The 14016-nt window shown below is 52.7% G+C and overlaps 3 protein-coding genes across 3 annotated transcripts; 2 read left to right on the forward strand and 1 right to left on the reverse strand.

The window, feature by feature from the left end:
* Positions 1 to 5641: 5641 nt before the first annotated feature.
* On the reverse strand, positions 5642 to 7312 carry J4E83_009101 (uncharacterized protein; the record flags this gene model as incomplete). The annotated part of the gene is made up of 1 exon (XM_049335993.1): positions 5642 to 7312. One exon carries the CDS (start codon positions 7310 to 7312, stop codon positions 5642 to 5644), a length of 1671 nt encoding a protein of 556 aa, XP_049184809.1.
* Positions 7313 to 8849: 1537 nt separating this feature from the next.
* J4E83_009102 (uncharacterized protein) lies at positions 8850 to 9347 on the forward strand (the record flags this gene model as incomplete). The annotated part of the gene is made up of 1 exon (XM_049335994.1): positions 8850 to 9347. The coding sequence occupies one exon, from the start codon at positions 8850 to 8852 to the stop codon at positions 9345 to 9347; it is 498 nt and encodes a 165-aa protein (XP_049184810.1).
* A 726-nt stretch (positions 9348 to 10073) lies between these two features.
* J4E83_009103 (uncharacterized protein) lies at positions 10074 to 11784 on the forward strand (the record flags this gene model as incomplete). The annotated part of the gene is made up of 2 exons (XM_049335995.1): positions 10074 to 10340; positions 10837 to 11784. The coding sequence occupies 2 exons, from the start codon at positions 10074 to 10076 to the stop codon at positions 11782 to 11784; spliced, it is 1215 nt and encodes a 404-aa protein (XP_049184811.1).
* Between the last annotated feature and the right edge of the window lie 2232 nt (positions 11785 to 14016).

Consider the following 14016-nt stretch of genomic DNA (forward strand, 5'->3'; position numbering starts at 1 on the left):
TCTATCCACTGCACGCTTTCCTCGTGCGCCCTGGAACGCGCGTCGCAGTCCTTCTCGTTCCGTCTCAGCACATCTCTCTCTTTGAGACATTCGTCCAAATTAGCTCTGACAGCAGCCATATGGTAATTGTATCTGTGCGCTTGTACTACCCCTCCCTGCAGGGTCATGTTAAGGGCGTGCTTGCATGTGTGGAGGGCTTGGCTGTGTGCTAGCAGGGCCTGGTCGTTCCAATAGAGCTCGATGGCGGTAAGTGCGGCGATGATGGGGAGCCATAGTAAGAGGAGCCGATTGAGTTCGAAGTGGTGGGGGATGAAGACGATGATCAAGAGGACTAGAATGATAGACGCGGCTATTTCGAATCGCAGTGTTGACGCGGCTAGTTCGAGCCACCGTGACATGATGGGGCGGTATGCGTTGCGTGATAGGGGTTCCGGTTATTTTCTTCTTCTTCTACTGATATAGATTCACTCGTGAATTTGAGTTTGCTATACACTTAGTCCAAGCCCCAGAGAATAAAGAACGCGACAGGCTCCTCCAGCGTTCTAGAAGAATTCACGCGTTACCAGGACCTTCTTTCCATCCGAACGCAGGACAAAATGGAAGTTCACTCAGCCTCCTCTTATCCTCATCATGACTTTCCGACGTTCCTCTCCTATTCCACCTCATCCTCTCCTCCGACGGGATGCAAAGTGCAGGAGATCAACTCAGCCATTCGAACTTAATGGTCGTTCCTTTCCGCATCCTCTGCTCACTTCAGAAGTACTGGTGGCTGCCCGAGTAATTATCTTGCTACAAAGTACGAAGCAGGGAACCATAACAAAGAACTACGTTGAGATAGTAGCCTCTCTTCTACAACGTCCGGATGAGCGACGTCAGTGCAGAAAACAATATAGCTCTTCTAATCAAGCATAAGTTCTATATCTCACCTATCTCCTTGCCTACACAACATCCTGACTCGCCCACCCAATCCCTATCATCTCATCCCCGCATTTCCCCGCTATCCGACCTTCTCGTCCTTTCCATCCTCCTCCCCACCCGTCAACGCCACTTCCCTCATCCCCCAAAACAAGCCATCTACCTTCATCCCAATATCCCACGGAACATCCCGCCCATGCTCCTCGCAATGCGCACGGCAATCATCACGAAACCATCTCAGCCCGCTCTTCTCCATCTCGCATTTGCTCAGTTCAGCCCTCAGAGCGGCGACGCCTTTCATGGGCCTGTTCTCTAGCTTGCTTTGCAATATGGCGTTGTGTTGTGTGGCGTTATTGAGATGGTCTTCGCATGTATGGAAGGTGAGGTTGCATGCTTGGAAGGATTGATTGGTGGTATAGAGTTGGTAGGCTGCGAGGACGGCGAGGACGGATGTGCTTATGAAGGCAAACCTAGCGTACTTCGGATCTGGTGTAATGGGTGCGGGATAGATGATGATTGAGAGGATAGCGAAGGGGGCGCAATAGACTGCCAGAGCAATCAGTCCGGTGATAGCATATGATGACATGATGTAGCGAAATCTGCGTTGTGTGATGCGGATCTACTCGCGCGCACTGTGTGGATATACCTAAGAATGGTGAGTTTGGGTTTGCTACATACTTCAATTGAGCAAGAGAGATCAAAGAACGCAACTGCTTTAGAAGTTATTCTGAAATTCCACAGCAATTCCCGCATCACCAGAAGCTTCTCCTCGCTCCGATGTAGGACGAAACGATGTGTCGGAGTCTCATCGTGACATGACACAACTCATTCAGCGTATACATTCGAGCTACGAACTGATTCCAACCAGAGACTCTCATCACAGACCAGTGTATTACATAGAGACGGCAAGGCACAGCAGAACCCCAAAACTGTCTCAATCCGTCTCAACTTCGCTATAGACTCGACCTTTGCATACGTAAACCGCCGTATGACTTTGCAAAGTCTCATTCTCCAGTCGTCTCGCCGATATCGTCCTCCGTAAACATCCTCCATCTCACGGTCCTCCATAGCATCCGACATGCCACCACCTCCCCCCTCATCTTACAACCAACGCATCATGCTCAGTCCCATATTCTCTTCACCCACTGCTCTCTTGACAGCAATAGTGATAACGTAGCACAGAACAAACGCTGGGGCACATGCCACGACATAGGGTAAGTCTATTCTGAGGTTCTGCATAGTCTGTTGGTAAGTGTGGCCGTTGGAGATAGCTTGTCTGACGGTTCTGGAAAGTGTGGCTAGGGCGAACATGAGGTAGATCAGGAAGTGGATGGTTGTATCTGACATTTCGGATGGGACTTTGGTGTGTGGTGTGTTTGAGTAGGTGAGATGAACGTGTGGGTGGGTACTTGGCTTCGACGGGAGAGAGGGAGATGGATGATGCTGACGGGTGGACACTGAGACAATGGTATAGATTTAGAATCAGTCCACAGTTTGCGATGTCTTGTTCTCGGTCATTCGCAAACACCTTCGCTTTGAGCGATTTGTATTGCAGATACCTCTGGGAGCAATCTAGCGCGCGTTGTTGCACCAGAAAGCGATTCTAGCTAGCGAGAGAACCTTGATCTCTTGTTCTTTTCAAAGAATAACGCTCAACCTGGAAGATCGACGGATTGCTAGGCCGTACAGTGGTGAAGCTGAACAATACCTTACACCATTGCGAAAGAGACGCCAGCAAACCCCTTCCCTTGTCGTCACATCCATAAAGACCGTCGAACACGAACATTTCATCTTCATTTTAACCACCACCACAAACCGCCATCCACCCATCCAACTATCCCTTGCACCCAGTGAAACCACCACCGTTCCCACCACCCATCCAGCCAACCAACAACATGATGCCCACCACACACCTCATCTGGCAGCTCCTCCAAACCATCGTCCTCCTCTGGCTCCTCCTTGTCTTCGTCATGCTCATCTCTCTTTACGAAAAAGCTATTCAGGAACGTGATGTAGTATGGGTCTTTGCTACTGTTGCATCTGCTCTCGCTATCTGCGTTTATGTAGGTGACTTATCGGAAGACACGGAGCTACGGCACCAGTTGGCGTGGTCGGATAGGGAAATCACGAGATGTCATCACAAGTATGAGAATGGGATTAGGTGTAGGATGTGCGAAGAAGAGCGGCGGAAGCTAATGGAAGTTCAATAGGAGAATAAGGAGAAGTACCACAGGGACTAAATAATTGTGTTGAACATGTCGAATAAGCTTTTGATATACTCGGTAGGTAGAGAATCAAGGTGGGCGGTTATGTGGCTTCGTAGTGACGGTCGCGTTTAGGACTGACGACCAAGAACTCGTTTGTGTGAACACGGCGTCAATCCGACGCTTGCTGCAACTCGTTTCCAGTTGCGATGCATTAGGTAGTTTCCACCTGGTAGCTACTTTTCGGAAGCAAACTACCGTGCATATCCGCCTTGTCAGACATTGTGGTTCTCAAGAAAACAACATCTCCTTGTTCCCATCAAAGATATCCGCTCAAAGTTGACACTCTACAAACGCCGGAACGGCTCACAACCGCTTCGCGGGTATCCTACGACACCGCCAACAATGACTTAGCAAACTTTGCATCACTGTCGCACGCATTAAAAGGGGTAGTTCGTGAGCGCCCGGCATAATACCACCATCATCACGACCGCCCGTCTCTACAGCCCGGGCTATTCAATCTCGCATACCTAGGTACCTAGGTATCTAAATTCTTCCGCAACCCCAACCAAAACACGATACAAAATGACAACCACCCAACTCTTCCATCTATTCCTCGATTATGCCGTACTTGTCTCTCTATTCGTCTACTTCTTCGCATTCATCTACCTCTATCGGCTGCGGGACGAGGGGCCGAATCAGGGTGCGCTCAATGGCACCTGTGTCATGGCGATCACCATCTACGCCTTTGCTCACGGGATGCTAGAAGTAGGAAAACTGCGCGTTCAGTTAGCTGAGACGGAGCAGATGTTGCTGAGTTGTGAGATGGGATATTGGGGCCTTTGGATGCGAGTGTTGAGGGCGATCTGGGGTACGTGAAGGCGATTAGGGGCGTCGCACAAGCAGGAGAGAGTATGACGCATGTTCGCATTCTTGCTGAGGGGAAGGCAACTAGTACAAAGTAACTTTGACTTCTTTCGCGCGTTCGGTCTGAACTCTTCCTGTTATCTCTCTAATCCTCTCGAACAACCACCGCTTCTTCTCTACACCCTTTCCTACACATCTGCGATCCCTCTTCAAGCCCCGTTATCTGGACCTCCCCCACAAATCCCCCTACTACCTCTACTACCTCCAATTCCCTAATACACCCTTTACCTCGAGCCGATTCTGCATCTCCGCCACCATCACTATATTCCTACCGACGATATACATGAGAAACGTGATAGCAACATGAGCCGCAACGACTTTGACAGCGAACCTGCGCTTCCTAGCAGTATTGAGGTACTTGTAGAACACCTTCCGGAAGATCAAAGCGAGCAGAATGGTCGCAATGAGTGAGGGGAGCTGTTGGAGGATGTGCTGGTAGGATGGCATTATGTGCTAGGTTCGGTTGGATGTGTAAGATACGTTAATGGGTTCTTCGTTCTTGTATGGACGTTCGATGCGGATGTTTGACGCTGCGATGACGGATGTGTAAGACGGAGATACCTGGTCGAGCGCTTGCTTTTGTAGTTGCCATCTTGTCTAGAAGACTGGCGGGGCTTGCTCATCGTGATGGATGTAAAACATCGACTGAGATTGTGTCGACATGTCGCAAAACCGCACTGGCATATATGTCTCGAGAAACATTAAGAATTAAGACATGCAGAAAGATCATCTTCCGCTCACAAGAAACATAGTAAGACAGCTCGCCTCAGACAGTGGTGTGTCTAAGAACGTGTGAGACAGGCTTAGGAAAGATGAACCCGCTGAGTGTGTATGTTAGACGCTTCTAGTCATGTACCTACAATACTAATAGAACATAAACGTGCAAGATGATGCTGCCTCGCGCGCGCACAGATTCGATATATCACACAATTAAGAGCCTGTCCTTAAGTGTCATTCACAGAACACTACTTCGTCTCCAACGCACCCACGCCAACATACACATCACCCCCATCCTCTCCATCCTCCCCACGCTCCCTTCTCCCACATCCCCCTTCCCTCCCCCATCCCTCCCCCTACTCCTCGTCATGAATCCAAGCCATCTCCATCGGCTTCCTCGGCGGCGGCCTCAAACACCTTTCCAAATCCACCTGCAACCACGCCACATCCCAAATCCCTTTCCCAACAACATAAGACCAGACACCGTATATCAGAACATTGACGACCGATCTTTTGTCCACATTTCCATGCCAGCATTTACTGATGAGGACTATGCAATGTGTAAGAAAGCCTAGGAGGAAGAGGGTAAAGACGGTTAAGGGGAGGTATGGGGTTGGGCCAAATTCGGAGGGGTGGTAGTCGGTTGCCATGGTCGTTTTGTCTTGCTGATAGTGGTGGTGGTTGGGAGATGGGTGGAGTGTGTTGGAGTGCGTTGGGGTGAGAGCTTTTATGTGGCAAAAGTTTGCGTGAGAGCAACCGAAGTTGTGTGAGAGCTTGTCTTGGACTGTATTGGAAAGACCCAGAAAGCGAAATACCTCTGCCGAAGAAAGTGCGAGAAAGATGTACCAGCCACATGTCTCGAATCGTCCATCAAAGCCCTACCTCCGCAACCTAACCTTCCCCTTCGCCAGCGCACCCAAATGATACTGACACCCCATCCCCAGCGGCCTCCCCTCCCACTCCCCCCTCCAAAGCCTATCCACAACCCCCAACTGCGGATCACCCCGATCATAAAGCGTCGTCTCCCTCATCAAATCCCAATGCTCGGCCTTCTTCCACCTCAGCAACATGGGCTTCAGCAGCCTCCCCGTAATATTCTTATTCCGACACGTCGTCGCAAAGTCCTCAATCTGGCCGTCGAACCACTCGAGCGACGGATCGGCAGGCTGCCAGACGGACATGGATTCTAGAGTTGGCCAGAATTCGAGGAGGGAGAGGGAGGCTTGGAACATGTAGGATACGTCCATGCGGGCGTTCATCAGGCACTGCGCTTCCTGTTTTGACTCTTCAAATGTGAGGCCGTTGGGTAGGATGGAGGAGTCGAAGGGGAAGGGGAGTTGGGCGTGCGAGAGATCGGGGCGTAGCGTGAGGTGGCGTAGGTTTGGCGGGAAGAGAGGGTAGATGTCCTTGGTGATGGAGAAGTCGACATCGCCAGTGAGGAAGGGGAAGGCGACCTCAAGGGTATGTAGTTCGGTGAAGTCGGTGAGATCAAGGAAGCCGCAGAGTCGATCGCCGATGCGGGGTTGGGCGAAGAAGAAGGCGTCTGGGTCGGAGTATTCCGCGGTGAGGACTAGGACTTCCAGGGTGGATTGCAGGGGCCTGAGGTGCTCGTTCCAAGCGTCGACCATGAGTAGATCACCTCGCTGGGTAGTTTGTGCTTGGGCGTTGAAGTAGGAATCGTACGTAAGAGACCGTAGCTTTGGCGTGCATTGGAACAACGACTTCAGACCCCGGTTAAAGGCACCGGAGTGTCGGAAGACCAACGTAGTGATGTTAGTAGCTGTCGGAAAAGCTATCAGTGAGTGCGATATAGCCACACCATGTGCATGCGACTGGCCGCCTAGATTGAAAAGTACGAGTTTCTCGATGCCCGGGATGTTCAGAAAGTGGCCGATTGGATTGCGGTTGTTGTCTCCTGGATACCAAACTCCAGTCTTGCGATCAACCATGAGGGATACTTCTTTGATGGATGAGAGGCGATCAAGAAGGACTTGCGATGGATAGCGCCGGTTCCACAAAGTTCCGGGGTCGAGATTGCGGAGGACATTGTGGAGGTGGTCGAAGGTGGCCTGCTTGTAGTCTGCTACGTCGAGTCGACGGAGGTTTGGAAGGACGAGAAGGGCGAGCGCTGCATAGGCAGAGTACTCGCGCATGTAGATGGCGTCTCTCAGATAGTCTCCGGCAGCCACCAACGTCTCATCACTCAACGCGACCATAGCTTTCCGAAACATCTGTTTATCGTCAAAGGTCTTGTCCGGTGCCAGCCACCGCTGACCCTGTTTGACATCTTCGCTTGGGGATAGTCCGAGGCGGACTGACTCGACATTGTTGGCTTTGCGGCTGTCGCTGATGATGTTTAGGCAGAAGCGATCGATCCTGGGGAGTTTGTTGCCAGGCGGTATGAAGAGATCAACATGGCGGTACAGGAATGATATGGCTAGATTGGAGAGGCTTTTGTTGACTCGGCAAACAGCGTATATATCGTGTTGAGCGAGATAGGCTACGATGTACTCCACGAGCTCGGTGGGCAGGAGGGAGAAGGTCGCCATAGTGATAGCGATTTAGTGAGAAGATGTCGTACGATGACTGAAGTCTCGGAATAGCTACACAAAGTTTCAAGAAAGCAGTCGCAAGAAATCAGTAGGAGGAGGGTGTTGATGATAGTTGCGCCACTCAAAGGGTTGCCTGATAGAGGGGACGAGAGGCCCGTGCACAAGGCTGACGGGGCTGATTGGTTGCCTTGGGAGCACATGGCAGAAGCATTTGGCTTGCCATGACGCTCGTGTACAATGAGATGATTCTGAGAGGCTGATGAATATCTGTCGTGCATCGATGTGCCGCTATGCTCGACCTATCTGCCGGCTGTGGTCAGAGAGAGTCTACACATGGCTACGTCACCAAGCGGCTCTCTAACACGTGACGATGCTATGCCGATCATATGCGTTCGCACATGTCAACGAAGGTGTGAGCACCGGCGCCATGAAGAATGCCGTGTCACTCTTTATGTGATATCCAGATCTGGGGACGACGGGCTAATTCTCGGACTACCCCGCGTTTTGGTGGATATGGATAGACATGACGAGGGTTAGCTCAACCGTCGTGCGTCGTATGAGATGCGACATGTTGCAAAGCGCATGTTCCTCGTGGGTGTTCCGGGCTATCGGAACCACTCGGAGCTGACCCAAGATGCGTCATACCTCTAAGAGAATGCGGCAGATAATAGCCGGCGACGCAACATGGCATCGCGATCGCATATCGAGCATGGTGGTCCACTACTGGGCGTTACTTGATGGTGCACGATGATTTGCCTCGATAAGGCCAAGCGGGATAACGGCATGCGAACGAGTTCTGGAGATGTGCGTGGTTGGCGGCGTAGGTGGCCGTCGCGATGTGGGCGGCCATTCAGCGGCCGTGGATCTGTCAGAGCTGCACACCATGGCGAAGCGAGACCCAGACAGCCAGGCCAAACAGCGCATCGTGGGTGAAGTCGATGGCTCCGCTATCTTGGAATGGTGGTTGTTAGTAGGGTAGGCATTGGGGATGGCCTCGGTCAAGGCTCGGGGGAGGCGCACTGGCAGCTCGTCAGGTGCGTCGCGGGTTCCGACATGTTCCTCTCCAGCAACGGTCCGATGCGCCAAACCTGCCAAACCTCCTTCCCCCCGCCATCTCCCCAGTCTCCTATAATAGACCTCGTCGCCGCCTACCCCGCTGACATCAACGGCACCGCATACCCTCACGTATAGACGCGTAGACGCCCGCCCCAGCTGCAGCTCGCCTACGTCACACGCACATTCGCGCCGATAATCGCCAACCATCACCAACCATCACTCACGACCCGCCCCTGTTCCGCGGCTCCCCCTTGGATCAGCGCATGGAATAGAAAACGTCGCAGTGCCCGAGCTTGACGGCGCAGTCGGAGCGCCGCCTGTGCTGTTGTTATTTGGTCGCTGCACGAAACGCCGTTGCGGAGCCGCCAACACACCACACACCTCTACACCGCCGCTAGCATTCGACGTTTATAGACGCCATCTTATGCCCCAGAGCCACCAGCGACCCTCACCAGATCAGACACCCCCCACCACCACCATGACCACCAACCGCCCATTCTTCGGCGGCTTCCTCGCCGCCTTCCGCGCGCAACAGCCCAGCCTCCAGAAGACCACGGCCTCCCAAGCAGCGTCTGTGGCCTCGTACTCGCAAAACACCACTTCACAACAAAACAACACTGTCGACACAACAGCCGCGTCGTCGCGGACCATCACCACAAAGACGCGTTCACCGTCGCCCGGTGCGACAACCGTATCCGTCCAAGCGACAGGCCACTTCCAACCCACCCGACAGCACACCGCCCCCTACAACCGCTCCACATCACCGAAAGCCCAAGCCTTCCCAATACCAGGCGCGTCGCGTCGAGGCAGACGGGGCTCCGATAGCTCATCTGAAGGCTTCCACGAGGCCATGGGCGCCGAGAAGTGGTACATCGGCGGGCGAACAGCGACGGGCGAGGAGAAGTTCTACAAGCTGGGCATGGTCAAGCGACACAGAAGCGCCGACCGCCTGAGTCTGGACAAGCTCAGTATATGAACTGGGAGAAGGTTACTTTGCTTGAAAAGCGCAACTGCATCATCGGCGTTCAGGACACGAGATCTCACCGCAAGATCCACGTTTGGGTTATCTAGAATCTTTCACCGTACAAATCTGGCCTGTCGCATGGCTTACGAATACACGTATATATTTGCGGGCTCTTCGCCTGAGCTCACTCGACGTGGTCGTCTGCATCATGCATGTGAAAGTCTGGTGTGCCAAGGAGTCATGTGCCGAGGTCAGTATTGGCTAGCACTCATAAGGCGTGCACTATCTTACAACTACTCTAGTCGTGCATCGACATCTTCGAGAACATACTTGGTACGCGGATGCAGCATCCTTCGGAGCATTTCCATCGTCGGCGGCAAAGTTTCCGACCGGACATTCTTAGCCCGACACCCATGTCGGCTACTCCACTCACCGGATATAACCTCTCGACGCCATATACGCGAAAATCTTCACGGAAAAGTCTCTCCTTGGGCAGCGACAAGTCTCCACCCGCGGATATGAAGCCGTTGCAGGAGCGCTAATGCACGAAGATAACCCAACATGTACTCTAATCGTGAACATATCTAACGTCTCTCGTCACTTGCAATCTCTCCTCTCCATTCTCCAACAAACTCGAATGTCGCTGCAAACACTCTAACCAGCAGCACGAGTCCCTTCCAGACTCTTCAACCCTCCTCGACTGATATTCTACAATCTCGCCTTCTATGAGTACACAAAATGGCACCCTCTTCCACATCCTCCTCAGCACCCGCTGGCCAACCCTTACCCCCCAACACCTCCTTTGCCGAACCTGAAAAGACGACCGAATACGCCTCCATCATCCCCCAACCACGCAGCATCAATGAAAACAACCAAGACCATCTCCAACTCCAACGCACAGTCTCTTCCGTCAGCCACCACGACATGGCCAACGTCCAATACATCGCCACGGGCGACAACGACGTCATCTACAACAAATTCACCGAGCGCCGCAAAATGGTCATTGTAGCCGTAGTCTCTTTTTGCAGTTTCCTGGCTCCTATCTCGAGTACCACGGTGTTGTCTGCTGTTCCTGAAGTTGCGGAGACGTTTGATACGGATGGCAGTATTATCAATGTTTCCAACGCTTTGTATATGTTGTTTATGGGCTTGTCGCCTTGTTTCTATGGTCCGTATGGGAATATCTATGGCAGGAAGTGGGTTAGTGTTGTGAGCGCGGGGTTGTTTACTGCGTTTTCGATTGGGACGGCGTTGGCGCCGAATTTGGCGAGTTTTTTTGTGTTTAGGATTTTGACTGCGTTTCAGGGGACGGCGTTTTTGGTGATTGGGAGTGCGGTTATTGGGGATGTGTATAAACCGGTATGTATGCCCTTTCTTAAACATGGATGGTGACTTCCAGGTCGACTTGGAGAGTTGCGTATGATACGTCCAGATCACACTCTCACACACCACACCACCTACCCCATCACCATCACCACCTCCCCTACTAACACTCACGCAGACCGAGCGCGCAACAGCCCTAGGCTGGTTCCTCAGCGGCACCCTCATCGGCCCCGCCCTCGGCCCCTTCATCGGCGGCATCATCGTCACATTCCGTTCCTGGCGCGACATCTTTTGGCTACAAACCGCCCTGGCCGGCGCTGCAACCCTCTTCTGCTTCTTCCTGCAACCCGAAACCATCCACAAGAAACGCGCCGACGAACTCGTCGGCCTCCCCACCAAAGAACGCGCACACAAAATGTGGCAGTGGCTCAACCCTTTCCGCGTCATCAAACTATACCGGTATCCCAATATCCTTCTCACAGCGCTAGCATCCAGTTCCCTGGTGTGGAATATGTACTCCCTCCTAACCCCAATCCGCTACGTCCTAAACCCGCGCTTCAACCTCCAATCCCCCCTCCAATCCGGCCTCTTCTACATCGCGCCCGGCTGCGGCTACCTCCTCGGCACCTTCTTCGGCGGCCGCTACGCCGACCACATCGTCAAGAAATACATCCAGCGCCGCGGCCACCGCGTCTCCGAAGACAGACTCCGGTCCTGCGTCTTCTTCCTCGGCGGCGTCATTCCCGCTTGCATGCTCATCTACGGGTGGAGCGTCGAGAAAAGGGTGGGAGGCATCGCGCTGCCGGTTGTTATGATGTTTCTGCAGGGTGTGGCTCAGTTGTTTTGTTTTCCGTCACTGAATACGTATTGTCTTGATGTTATGCAGGGGCGGAGTGCGGAGGTTGTGGCGGGGAATTATTTTATGCGGTATATGTTTGCGGCGGCGGGGTCCGCTGCTTGCCTTCCTGCTGTTAGGGCGATTGGCGTGGGTTGGTTTTCGACCATCAGCGCGGGATTTCTGGTGGCGGGGGCGGGGGCGACGTGGTTGACTGCTGTGAAGGGAAGAGAATGGAGAGAGGCGATTGAGGAGAGGAAAGCGCAGAGGAAGGAGGAGGCGTTGGCGTGAGATGGTGGTGGAGCGGAGGGAGATAGTGATCATGAAGTATCCTGTTCGATTCTCATCACAACAGGATGTTTATTTGCTAGTATTTGGCGTGATCCAGAAGAGATCTTCAAATATGGCTAACTATGCGATTGGGATACGAGAGATATCAAATACGAGAAACAGCAGATGAGGTTAGTCTGGCCGACTGAAGGATTCGGCCGCATTCTGTTACCTACCCCCAACAAACAACAACCCGCGAAAGACCTACACGCGACACCACCTTCCTACCCAAACCACCACAATCCAGCGACTAGTACTCATCATGCGCTTCACCATCCCAATCCCCATTCTTCTCGCTTGCTACTACTACTACTGCGTCGCATCAGCGCAAACATGCGACAGCGGCACAGCATGCGGTTACGCCGCCCAACTGTGCTGTACCGCCGAAGAAATCTGCATGACGGACGAGAATAATCAAGCGCTTTGCTCTGTTCCTGATCTCAACTCTGTCAATTCAACATTGACGCTGGTGGTCAGCATGCAGTCCGTCCCAGTAACAACAATAATGCCGACGCCGACGCAGGTTACAGTCCTGGAAAGCTCGTCGTCTGAGGCGGATGGTGGAGACGCGAGTGGAACTACCGCATTGACTGGCATGTTGTCTTCTAGCATTACGCAAGGTTCTGATGCGAGTATTGCGGAGTCGACTGCATCGACTATCAGCGCAGAGTCGACGGCCGAGTCTGATGCGAGTATTGCGGAGGAGACGGCATCGACTACCAGAGCACTGTCGACGGCGTCGACGGGTTTGGCTGATGCGTCTGGTGCGCAGGTTTCGACGACGACGGGCTTGGGTGGAAGGGTAGAGAGGAGTTGGTATGGGGTTGTGGGAGTTGGTGTTGTTGTCGCGACGGTCTTGATGGTTTGAGGGATGGAGAGGTTAGTCGATGGAACAAAAGGAACGGTACCAGAGGAACAGTATCACGAGATATGGGTGGTTTGAACAGCTCGCCAAGTGCGCGGAGAAGCCCTCGAGAGCTTCGACATGCCGCCCTTCTCCCCGCCATAATATGACTGTCTCTTCAGCCTTGCCTCAGCCTTGAGGTGCCAAGTTGGCAGGTATGCAAGACATAGCTCGACACAGAATAGCGTATCTCAGCCTTGATCGATCTCTATCGAGGCCGCTCTACAAGGACTTCGAAGTTCTTCTCCTGACCCTTTCCCGGCACCAAAATGCAGTTTCTCCAATTTCTCGTCTCACTTGGTCCACTCGCATGCGCTGTCGCCACAGCGCTACGTATTGAAACACCCATCCATGTGCTGAAGAAACGTGACTGCAAAAACCCATGTGGCTTCGATGGATGGCTCTGCTGCCCGTCGAGCATGGATTGCTTCACTGATGCTGCTAATCAAGCTCAATGCAGAGACTCCGGTCTTGAAGATACTACGACTCAAAACCTCCCTACACCACCGCAGCCAGCTACTACTGTACCTCTACCTACGCCACCGCGACCAGCTACTGCTGTACCTGATACGTCTAGCACTAGAGTTAGCGTGCCATCCAACACTAGCACAGGAGCCAGAAGCTCAACGTCTAGCCTCCGTACTTCGGATCGCTCATCACAGTCAACGTCTCTTCGTCCTTTCCAAAGTCCAGCTCTACCCACTGCCACTGAAACGCAATCATCAAGGTCAACGCCTTCCGTTCCTTCTCCTCAAAATGGACTGAGCTCTGGCGCTATAGCAGGAGCAGTGATTGGTGCTATATTCGGTGTCGGTCTCATCGCACTGGGATTATTCCTGTTTTACAAACGAAGAGCAGGGATCTTGAACACGGCGCAGGGTTTACAATATGGTGCGGATCTCCCCGTGGCCTGTAGTATGGGTCAAGAAGCGCGTGGCGAGTCTGAACTTCCGGCTGTGGACAAGACTCTGCGAGTGGATGGTTGGGGTTTGGGTGATTCGACACTTCCAATTGCTGAGTCGGATGGCAGGAAAGCAGGGTGATAGAAGTTGCATACACTTCCAAGAAACATGCTAGCATGCGGGCGCTTAGCTAAGAGTATGTTACGCTTTTCCAGAAGGTTTGTATAACTAAAGCTCGTTCCCATGTGCGAAGAGATATCGATAGGTGTAGCATCGCTACCATACAACCGTTTATCGCATATATCGCGACTACAGCACTATCTATTGTAGCCCTTTAAGCGCCCTTTAATGCTCTTGTATATATAATGTACTGTAAATTTCTAACTG

This window comes from Alternaria metachromatica, assembly GCF_023757995.1.
Source record: "Alternaria metachromatica strain BMP 0045 chromosome Unknown scaffold_30, whole genome shotgun sequence".
Lineage (NCBI taxonomy): Eukaryota > Fungi > Ascomycota > Dothideomycetes > Pleosporales > Pleosporaceae > Alternaria > Alternaria metachromatica.